Below are 11,974 nucleotides of genomic sequence, written 5' to 3'. Positions count from 1 at the left end.
TTAAATGTATGGAAAAGGGGGGACTGTGATTGGAAAAGAGGGTTGAAATCAGCCAAAATGGCCAAAATATAGTCCAAGAACATCATCATTAATCTCATAAAGGAGTTTTTCAAGCCACCAAGTGCTAAATATTTTCCATGTGTAGGATCATCAAACACAGCCTCAGTAAAATATAATGTGAGAGCATCCCATTGCTCAAGAATCCTATTGACGCAGCTATGTAAAGATAACCATCTAGTTTGTCCAGGGGACAACATCTTCTGATTGTCAATTTCTAAGAAGTTATGGTAAGCTTTCAATAAATTCAATCGTTGTGCACTATGACTGAAGTGGCTGTGAATGGTTCTGGGATTTTGCTAAATGGCGCTATTCGCAGTCACACCTATTATGTACAATTAAAAAGAAAAAAATCGACAAAAATAGCCAAAAGTCGGTAGAAATCGGTATTTCGGTAGGCTTGAAATTTATTCGGTAGAAAGGTCCGAAAATCGGTAGATCTACCGATAAATCGGTAGAAGTGGAAACACTGGATTTCATCACTTCAGTAATGGACATCACTGACATCACTTGATGATAATGTTTTAAAAGCTACTTATTTGAATAAATATTAATGTAGAACATATTATGACATGCAATAGACCCCCATTTTCGTTTCATATATATATATATATATATATATATATATATATATATATATATATATATATATATATATATATATAAAATAAGTTGTCTGTCTGTCTGTCAGGTGACGTCATGTTTCTGTGTTGACTGACTTCATGAAATTAGTTGTCGTCATTTTTGCTATGACGGTGACGTCATTAAAGATATTTAAGTCATATATGTTCACGTAGAAATCTATTAATGTTTAAGTTTAAAATAACTGATGAACTTACAATGGCAAAAGCCGATGAAAATGCTCAAAGAGTCTATGCAAAAAACTTGCTGCTGATAGAGAAAGTCAGAAAAGAAAGCGTGCCGAGGAATCAAAAGAACAGCAAGGAAACAGGCTTGAGGCTAAAGAACGCAAAACCGCGCAGTTAGATGAAGATCCACCTGGACAGCGAGAGTCAAAACATATCAAAACTGAAAATGATAGCGATGATGATTGGGTTCGGGGTTTTGACTTGGATAAGGTCATCAATGCCTACCAGATTTTAGTTAAAAAAAAACAAAGGTTCGGCGATATGTATTTCATAGTGAAGCTGAAAAATAAGGAAGAAAAAGAAAACTGAAAAAAGAAAAAATATAAAAAACTAAAAAATACTAAAAACAAAAAACACTCAAAGAGAAATTACAGACCGGGACACAAATGGCGACCGGGACAGAGGGAATATAAATAACGACCGGGACACTCAAAGATAAATTACAGACTGGGATACCGGGACACAAATGACGACCGGGACACAGGGAATATAAATGACGACCAGGACACAGGTATTTAAGAATATCGTTCAAAGACAAATTTTTAATTGTAAGAAGACCGTTGAAAGAGAAATTTATAATTGTAAAATGACTGAAGAACCTACAATGGCAACGGTACCACCATCGAAGTAGATAACCAGTGGGTTGTTCCATATTCCCCATTATTATCAAAAACATTTAATGCACACATAAACGTTGAATACTGTAACTCCGTAAAGGCAATCAAATACATATGTAAATACGTCAACAAAGGCAGTGACATGGCAGTTTTTGGCTTGCAGCCCGAAATCAAAGATTTCGACGAAATCGTACAATATCAGGCTGGAAGATACATAAGCAGTAATGAAGCTGTTTGGCGAATTCTTTCATTTCCGATACATGAACGTAGTCCAGCTGTTGTTCACTTAGCGGTACATTTACAGAATGGTCAACGTGTTTATTTCTCGGAAACCAACGTGCAACAAAGAGCCCTGAATCCACCGGATACAAAATTAACAGCTTTTTTTCGCTTTGCAAAAATGATTCTTTTGCAAAAAAACTGCTGTATACTGAAGTGCCTTCGTATTACACGTGGAATACTAAAAATAAAGTATTTGAACGTCAAAAACAGGGTAAGTCAGTCGACGGCCAACCTACCATCTTCAAAGATACCACGATAGGAAGACTCTACACCGTTCACCCCAATCAACATGAATGCTTCTTTCTACGCCTGCTTTTGGTGAATGTACCCGGTCCGACATCCTTTGAGTATTTGAGAACTGTAAACGGTACTATACATGACACTTACCGTAGTGCATGCCAAGCTCTGAATTTATTGGAGAATGACCAACACTGGGATAACTGCATCAATGACGCGTGCGAAACGTCAACCCCAAGTCAAATTCTTGCATTGTTTGGCATCATTTTAACAACTTGCTCTCCATCAGCTCCTACAGAGTTATGGGAAAAATATAAGTCAAAAATGTCCGAAGATATACTCCATCGAAAACAGTTAGAGACGTCAGATATGACTTTTGATTTTACATCAGAAATTTATAACTACACTTTAGTTATTATAGAAGATTTGTGCGTACGTATGGCAAACAAACCTCTTCAGGATTTGGGAATGCCTTCACCTAACCGTATCGCTGCTGTTTCGACATGTGTAGAATTGGATCGTGAACAAAGTTACAGTACGAGTGATCTATTGTCGTATGTACAAAATAACCTTTCCAAGTTAACGTCGGAACAAAAAGACATTTATGATACGATAGACTCAATTTCAGGACGTAATACAACTACCCGCTGATTTTTGTAATTTAGTGACGTCCAAAAATGAATTGATTGAAAAAGTATTTCCGGATATTCTAAAAAATTATAAAAATAATAAATGGCTGAGTGAAAGAGCGATTCTCGCACCCAAAAATATAGACGTCCACGAAATACACAATATTGTTTTGACCAAGATTCGAGACCAGGCAGTCCTTTACAAGTCAGTCGACACAGTTTTGGAACCAAATGAAGCGGTTAATTATCCATCTGAATTTTTAAATTCCATAGATCTTTCAGGGTTTCCACCACACGTGCTAAAACTAAAAATAGGCGTACCAATAATACTTTTAAGAAATATCAACCCACCAAAGCTTTGCAATGGCACGCGACTTGCCGTAAAAAAAACAATGGAAAACCTAATAGAGGCCACAATCTTGACAGGGCCTTTTGAGGGTGAGGCTGTTCTTATTCCTCGCATTCCCATGATTCCAACGGATCTGCCTTTTCAATTTAAAAGATTGCAATTCCCAATTCGATTAGCATTTGCAATCACTATTAACAAAGCTCAAGGTCAATCATTAGAAAAATGTGGTATAGATCTTAATACTGATTGTTTTTCCCATGGACAATTGTACGTTGCATGTTCGAGGGTCGGTAAACCTGACAATCTATTTATATGCAGCGACAATTGGACAGCGAAGAATGTTGTATATTCGCAAGTTTTACGTAGTTAATTTGTATTGTATCTATCTATCTATCTATCTATATAAAAACGAGTTGTGTGTATGCATGTTTGTTTGTTTGTAAAAAGAGCGTTTGCATATGACGTCATTATTAGTATATACGGCTTTGTATATGCACAGACAATGGGAAAGCCAAGAATGTTGTATATTCGCAATTTTTACGTAGTTTAACTCCTGCAGACGAAATGAATGCTTGCCTGAAAAATTCTAATTTATGGGCACACGTAAAAATATTAAAATTAACTACAAATATGCGTGTCCGATTGCAAAACGATGACTCTGGTCAAACATTTTCAGATCAATTGCTGGCAATTGGAAACGGAAAGCTCCCAGTAGTGGGAAAGCCAAAAATGTTGTATATTCGCAATTTTTACGTAGTTTGAAACACATATATAAATCTATCTATATTCACAGGTGGGACACAGGGACACAACTACAATGGCGCGTAACTAATATGGCGCGTAACGACTTACGCGCGCGGGGGGGCTTGGGGGGGCGCGAAGCGCCCCACCAACTAGGTGTTGGGGTGGCACGAAGCGCCACCCCAACAGCTAGTTTATAATATATATATATATATATATATATATATATATATATATATATATGAAAAATGAAGATTGATTAATTAAAAGAAATTTATCTGCTCATAGTAAAGAACAAGGTTGAAACTGAAAACAAGCAACACTTTTAAAGTTACTTAGTAATTTTTTCTCCAAATTATTGTTGGGTAAATGCCCCCTTCACCCCAACTGCTCAGAAACGCCACTGCCTTCAATATTTCCCAAGGCCTTTACCTTAATAGTTTTAGCCTTTTTTGACACCCAGGATCCAACATACTACTCTTCCCAAATACCAAAATCAGCAAGTATACACAAACAATGGATAAACTACATAACTTGCAGATCCTGTCATTCAGCCATCTTTCAGCCATATAGCATAACATGTTTATTCTGTAATTTTGATCAGATGTCTATAGGTTTTGGCAGCTAAAAGGGATACCAAAGGAGGCTGGTTGCCCTCCAGTCACCTTTGACTCTCAAAAAGGGGTAGTAGAGCTTCCCATTCCCAACTGAGTAAGCCCCCTCTGAAGTTCTTATGACCTGTGATTTGACACAATCACTCATTAGGAAATAAAAAAAAAAAAATATAATAGAACCCATTGGGATCTTTGCTCAGGTAGCGTTATCACAGGATACTGCTTGATGATTAACCACATGCTAAATATGCTTTTATCGTTAATAAATATATCATTGGATCATCTTTTATCCTAGGAGCCATTGTGACCCCTGCCATCCCTGATTGTAGAGTTGTTGAGCCTTTCATGTATTTTAATATAAGAGCCATTTCAGATTCTTGATCAGATGTTTGTGGAATTTCAAGAGGGGGAAAAAGCAGATGGCTAGATATAATGCAAGAGGGGGCTGGTTGACCTCTTATCTGTTTTAACCTTGAAACAAGCACAAGAAATTTCAAATTACAGTCAAATGACACCTTGCTAAAGCTTCTATGACAACTCCTTTCATACTAAGTGGCATGGAAAAAATAAACAGGAGCCATATTGCTCTTTATTTAGACAGTGCTACCTGTAATTAGAGAAGATTGAACTTTGAAAGAGTTGGTCCAATTCCAGAATTTGTATGAGGGTATACAGACTGCATACAGTCCTTTCACCCCTTTGACTTTAAGATGGCACTAGCAATCCTTCTTTTTCATCCTCTCTTCTCTTCTGTTTGGTTTGTGGGAAGTGCAAGTACTTGAGCTGCCTGTCCCCAGCAGTTTAAGGCCAAGAGGCCGGCTGGTACCAATACGGCTCTTCCTACTCACTCTTGCTCTCTTCTGCACAGTAGATCTTCATTAATAAATTAGCTCATTTTCCATTGTTTTTTTCATAATTTGGATCATCACCCTATAGATCGGCCTTTCAGTATTAGGAGGTAGTTGTAAGCTAATGATGGAGTCAAACATTTCTTCAATCTTTAGTTTTTTACAAATTATCTTAATCTTATTAGTTTCAGGTGCAAGTATATGGCAATCAAAAAATATGTGTTGGGGAGTTTCCTCTGTTGTTAAAGACCACCTGCATAGTGGAGAATGGTATAAATTCCATTGAAATTGGACAGAATTCAGAAAAGATATCCTGATTTCAGTCTTTAGTACCATACTGTATCTTCTCTAGAACGAAATGGGGAATTTCGAAATGGTAGACACTTTATTTGTCCACAGCATCTCATAATATCTCGTAGGTTCCCCAATTTTGTTTCTGGTTTTTTTTTGTTCGATTTTGTGTTCGATTTCGATTTCAATTTTGTTTGAAAAAGGTAACATTAACGACTTCTTGTGTTGTGCTACAGAAGGGAGGACACATACAGGTGGATTGGGCAAGACAGTGTCTAGAGGTTTTTTTTTTATGAATGTGTTTGCAAAAATGTCAGCTTTTAGAAAATAAGAAGTTATTAGTTGACCCTGGTGTTTTATTTCATATTTGCAATCATCAAGTGTCATTCTCTTGCTGTTCATCTTGCTTACGTATTGGTGAATCTTAGATACTGCTGTTTGATGATCTATGTTAGTCATAATTTTTTCCCATACCTCTCTTTTGGCCTGTAAACATGTTTTTTTTTTTTTATTTTTGCTGAGCTACGTTTATATTCAATTGCAGTGCTCATTGATGGATGTCTTTGAAATGCCTTTTTTGCTACGTTCTTAGCTTCCACTGCAGTAGAGCATAGGTTATTCCACCAATTTTTAATTCTCTTATTGCCAGTTGGAGCCCAAGTGTTGGGGCTTGTCTTGGGAATTGCTTTGTGAGCGGCGTCCATCATAATTCTGTTAAGTATTTTTACTTTATCATCAATTTGGGAAAAATCTTCAAGTAAATTATAATTGTCTTATTGCAGGATTTGTCTGAACATTGGCCAATTACCTTTCTTGTTGATAAACTTCCTTTTTCCAGGTTTAGTTTGGTAAGACATATTAGAGATTGTAGTCTTAATAGCGCAGTGGTCACTTTGTAGATCTGTTACTCTACTTATTGAAACCTGGTCAACAGCAGCAGCAGGACCTACTTGAATGTCAATGGTTGAAAATTTCTTATTTTTTATATTATAATATGTTGGCAAATTATATGGTGTTAGAACTGCTATATGATTATTTTCTAACAGTAATCTTTCAACATTTTTCCCAGCTCGGTTTGACTGTTCAATATCTTCCCAATGAGGGCTATGAGCATTTAGGTCACCAAAAATAAAGGAGTTGTGATCCTCTGCTTCTGATGAAAAAATATTATGTATATCAGTATCCCCCTTTGGGTTATACATAGATTTAATTATTAAAGTGTCTCCTGAGCTTAAAGTGATTAATGCTCCTACCACATCTATTTCATGGTCATGTTGCTTTAATGGTAATGGATAGTGAACTATTTTATCAGCTATAAAAATGAGCACTCCACCTCCTTTTCTGCCAGAATCTCTATCTTTTCGATAGCATTTGTATCCTGGTATGGATACTTTTTTCAGATTATTTAAATGTATTTCTTGGAGACAAATTACATCCAATTTTTCTTTATTAATATACGAGCAAAGTTCCATCATTTTTGTATTATTAAGTGAAAAAACGTTCCACTGTAACACTATCAGTTTATCTATATCACTAACATTGTTAATTAGTTGGGGGGGGGGTAGATTTCTAATCATTGGGGAACTTGAATATTTTTAGCTGCAACAATAGCAATTAGTTCCTTAAATTCATCTGTAACTTCTTTCAGCAATGACTCTGGAAAGTGCTTTTCTAGTGTTTTCTCACATAGTTCATTTTTCATTTGTGTGTCATAATTTGATGATCGAATAAGCTCCTGGGTAATAATAAATTTTGTCCAGTTTCTTAGTTGATTACCAACTAAGATTGTGGGTGTTGGAGGCTCGATGTTGCTTCTTTGGGGTCCATTACCCCTAATAGATAAGAATGTAGGTCTTTTGGGTTGAGAGGGGGATACACCTGCAGGAATTCTTCCTACTTTGTGGTCAAGTCTGGGGAAAGAAGGGCTAGCTATACTTATGGGTTGCTCACTAGTTGATAGGGAGAAGGTCTCATTCAACTTGGTAGCAGGAATTTTTTTCCACACCTTCTCAGCTTGTCTTCTCAGCTCTTGGACTGGAGTTGGTCTCCCAGAAGGTGTATTGACATAGTTTATATGAGGCTGACGAGGTTCTTTCCTCATAGTATTAGCAATTATGGGTACTGGTATTCTTTTCTCCTGTGCTATTTTTACAATCTGACTTCTTTGTTTGTATTCTCAGTAGTGTAGGTTGTATCTACAAACATTTCTGTCATCAGAAAGATGTGAACCTCCACAGTTAATACATCTTGTTGGGTTATGGCAGTTGCTTTCAGAGTGACCCCTTGATGTACAGTTTTTATAAACAACAGCAGTGGCAAATGGACAGAATATTTGTGTGTGCCCTAATTTTAAGCAGTGTTTGCATTGTATAGGTTTTTCATCATAGAGTCTAAAGGCAACTCTTCCACCAAACAAGAATAACTTTTCTGGTGAATAGTCTCCTTCAAGTGCACAAAGAACAGAGTTACTTGCTACTAACTCATTGTTTTCATTTCTTTTTTTTTAGTCTTGTTATTGACTTCAGAGGGTAAGATAAAAGGGAACTATCAGTAAGACCCTCTTGGATGTCATTGTCTATATATAAACTGGGTACATTATAAATGACCAGTCTAGTTTCTTTTTGAATTAGTTGTTCTTTTGGCTTACAAGTTACCTCCATATTACCAATATGTGTCAAGTCCAGCAGAGAGGTCAGACAGGCTGCATCATTGGCAAATACTTCAGTTTCTCCATTTCTGTTAATGAATAGGTCAAATTTCTTTCTTAACTTCTTGAAAATGTTCATCCTCAAAAAGTTAATATGTTTTTTTGGTTCAAATTTTAGGGGTTTGAGACTGGTATTTTTCTGGACGGGTGAGATTAAAACAGCAAACATTGGAATGGATAATTCATAACTGTGGGTTGGAGCTGTTGATTCACCTGTTGGTACCAAAAGATTGGGGCCGTCAACCTTTCTCTTTTGTTATTCTTTTTCTTGAGTTTTTGAACTACTTGGAATTCATCCAATGCCAGATGGTTCTCAACATCTGGTAATTGACAGTTTGGTTCACACCACTGAGGTGAACTCACAGAAATCATTGTGCCTTCACTAGACGTAGATGGCTGTCTAGCCGTGGACTTTTCAGTTTTATTGTCGTCATTATTTGCAGGCCTAGTGACTTGAGAAGGAGATATGGCAATATTGCTCTTAGGCTTAGCATGGTTCCCCTCTAGATAGGGATCTGGTGGATCTAGCTTAGACATAAGTCTAGTAACTTCACAATATCTGAAAGGTGCTAAACCTCTTAAATAAAGAAATGACAATAATTGAAGAAAAGATAAAGCTTTAGATACTCTACTGCCAAAGCAATATAATTTTCAAATATAATTCTAATAAATATCCGTTTCATCCGTTTTGAAATCTTGTCAAATACCAATTTATTTTTTCCTGTAGGCCTGTTTTATAGCGCGTTTACACGGACGAGAATTCCCGTCGCGGACAAAGGAATTCTGGTCCACTTGAAAGGATTCCGTTCGTGAATCCGGGTAGAAAAAAAGTCTAGCAACCAGCAAGGATTCCTTTCACCGAGACCGTTTTTGACCAATTCTGCTGGATGTGTAGGCAAGAAGAACGAGAATACTTACAGTTTTGTTGAAATTGAGCAGCAAAATAGTGTCTAAACGATAAACTTACCTACTTTTTCAAGCATATAGACATAAAACTGAGGATGCTTTTTGTACAGAATGGTAATTACGTAAGACACACCAGTAAGCCTGGAGTTCTATTTACGTAGATTGTACATGAATTTAATTTTTATTTTCAGACATTTGAATTTACCGCTCAAAAAATAAACAAAAAAATAGACAAAATTTTCAAATTTTCTGCCAAAAGGACAAGAATCTTTTCCCACTTTTCCCTCTGTGTGTAAACATAAATTCTGTCTCCGAGACAGGATTCCCGTCAAGTTTTCCTCTCCGTGTAAACGCGCTATTAAAATACGGCGGAAATTGTTGGTTTACTATCTCTATGATAAATCAAACAAAAGTTGCCAAAATATGGTGTCATTTTGTTAGCATCAGCTGCAAAAGTTACACGCTAAAACCAAGGGGAAACACAAATCGTTCATAATTCACACAAGCAACACTTGCATGAGAAACATGTAAGAAAATAATTAGGCTACCTAGAGTTTGGCTTCTTAAATCAGCTTATTTGGGGAGCTTGAAAGACGATAGATATTACTCATGACCAAATCAGGTCAGAAAATGCTGGACCTTTGTGGTCTTTCAGAGATGTGGAATGAAGGAAAAGGTGTAATGGATGAAAGTGTGTCAGTATGGAGGAAAGTCCAGCAAACCCCAAATGACTAAGAAATTTAAGAGTTGCAGGGTCAAGAGGATCAATGTATGTCTTTGAGGTTTTACTCCTAAGCTAAAGACTGTTGTGGAGAGGAGTTTTATTTTAAATTTGGGTTGAATAAAGAGGATTTGAAGAAAGGTAGGTAGTTAGGTTTTATTTTTATCCACAATATAAACATAAATAAAAGCATCTCATTATTATCCACCTAGCCTATCTTATATATAATAAACAACAACACATACGTATGAACAAAATGCAACAAAATAATACTATTAAATATTATTTACCAGTTTCAGCCCCTGCACCACCCCAAGAAACTGCAAAAAAAGACATCAAAAACCTCCTGCCCTTCAAAATCTATTAGTTAAATAAAATATTTTCAATTTATTTTTAAACCCATATAAAGTGACAGACTCCCTGATGCCAGCCGGTATACTATTCCAAACAGAAGGCCCCAGATTATGAACCCCATACTATGATCTGACTGTTTTCATGGCACTGGGTATTAACAAAGTGACATATAGCAATCGCCAATTCTGTCGGTCGGTCTGTCTGTCTGTCTGTCGGTCCCGGTTTTGCTACTTTAGGCGCTTCCAGGTAAGCTAGGACGATGAAATTTGGCAGGCGTATCAGGGACGGGACCAGCTTAAATTAGAAATAGTCGTTTTCCCAATTTGACCATCTGGGGGGGGAGTGGGGGGCCGGTTAATTTGGAAAAAACCAAAAAAATGAAGTATTTCTAACTTATGAATGGGTGATGGGATCTTAATGAAATTTTATGTTTGGAATGATATTGTGTCTCAGAGCTCTTATTTTAAATCCCGACCGGATGTGATTACATTGGAGGGAGTTGGAGGGGGGGAACCTAAAATCTTGGAAAACACTTAGAGTGGAGGGATCGGGATACAACTTGATGGGAAAAATAAGCACAAGTCCCAGATACATGATTGACATAATCGGAATGTATCCGCTCTCTTGGGGTAGTTGGGGGAGGGTGGGTAATTCTGAAAAATTAGAAAAAATGAGGTATTTTTAACTTACGAACGAGTGATCGGATCTCAATGAAATTTGATGTTTAGAAGGATATCGTATCTTAGAGCTCTTATTTTTAATCCCGACCGGATCTGGTGACATTGAGGGGGAGGGGGAGTTGGGAGGGGGAAACCTAAAACTTGGAAAACACTTAGAGTGGAGGGATCGGGATGAAACTTGGTGGGAAAAATAACACAAGTGCTAGATACATGATTGACATAAACGGAACGGATCCGCTCTCTTTGGGATAGTTTGGGGGGGGGGGGGTTATTTCCGAAAAATTAGAAAAAATAAGGTATTTTTAACTTACGAACAGGTGATCGGATCTCAATGAAATTTGATATTTAGAAAGATATCGTGGCTCAGAGCTCTTATTTTAAACCCGACCAGATCTGGTGACATTGGGGGGGGGGGTTGTAGGGAGGGGAAACCTAAAACTTGAAATACACTTAGAGTGGAGGGATCGGGATGAAACCTGGTGGAAAAAATAATCACGAGTCCTAGATACATGATTGACATAATCGGAACGGATCCGCTCTCTTTGGGGTAGTTGGGGGAGGGGTTAATTCTGAAAAATTAGAAAAAATGAGATATTTCTAACTTACAAACGGGTTATCGGATCTCAATGAAATTTGATATTTAGAAGGATATCGTGTCTCAAAGATCTTATTTTAAACCCTGACTGGATCTGGTGACGTTGGGGAAAGTTTGGGGTGGGGGAACCTAAAATCATGGAAAACGATTAGATTGGAGGGATTGGGATGAAACTTGTTGGGAAAAATAAGCAGAAGTCTTACATACGTGATTTACATAATTGGGATGGATCTGATCTATTGGGGGGGGGGGTTGATTCTTAAAAATAAGAAAAAATGACGTATTTTTAACTTACGAAGGAGTGATCGGGTCTTCATGAAACTTCATATTTAGAAGGACCTCGTAACTCAGATCTCTTATTTTAAATCTCAACCGGATCAAGCGTAATTAGGGGGGGCAGTTGGGGGGGGGACCAGAAATCTTAGAAAATACTTAAAAGCGGTGAGATCAGGAAGAAACTGGATGGGAAGAATAAAA

At 37.1% G+C, this 11,974-nt stretch overlaps 1 protein-coding gene across 1 annotated transcript; it reads right to left on the bottom strand.

Moving 5' to 3' along the window:
* Positions 1 to 6,307: 6,307 nt before the first annotated feature.
* On the bottom strand, positions 6,308 to 7,009 carry LOC136036577 (uncharacterized). Its single transcript, XM_065718879.1, has one exon. The coding sequence runs from the start codon at positions 7,007 to 7,009 to the stop codon at positions 6,308 to 6,310; it is 702 nt and encodes a 233-aa protein (XP_065574951.1).
* Positions 7,010 to 11,974: the final 4,965 nt, after the last annotated feature.

The sequence above is a fragment of the Artemia franciscana genome, chromosome 15 (assembly GCF_032884065.1).
Source record: "Artemia franciscana chromosome 15, ASM3288406v1, whole genome shotgun sequence".
Lineage (NCBI taxonomy): Eukaryota > Metazoa > Arthropoda > Branchiopoda > Anostraca > Artemiidae > Artemia > Artemia franciscana.
The sequence above is the reverse complement of the archived record's forward strand: the minus strand, read 5'-3'. Positions and strand labels throughout refer to the sequence as shown.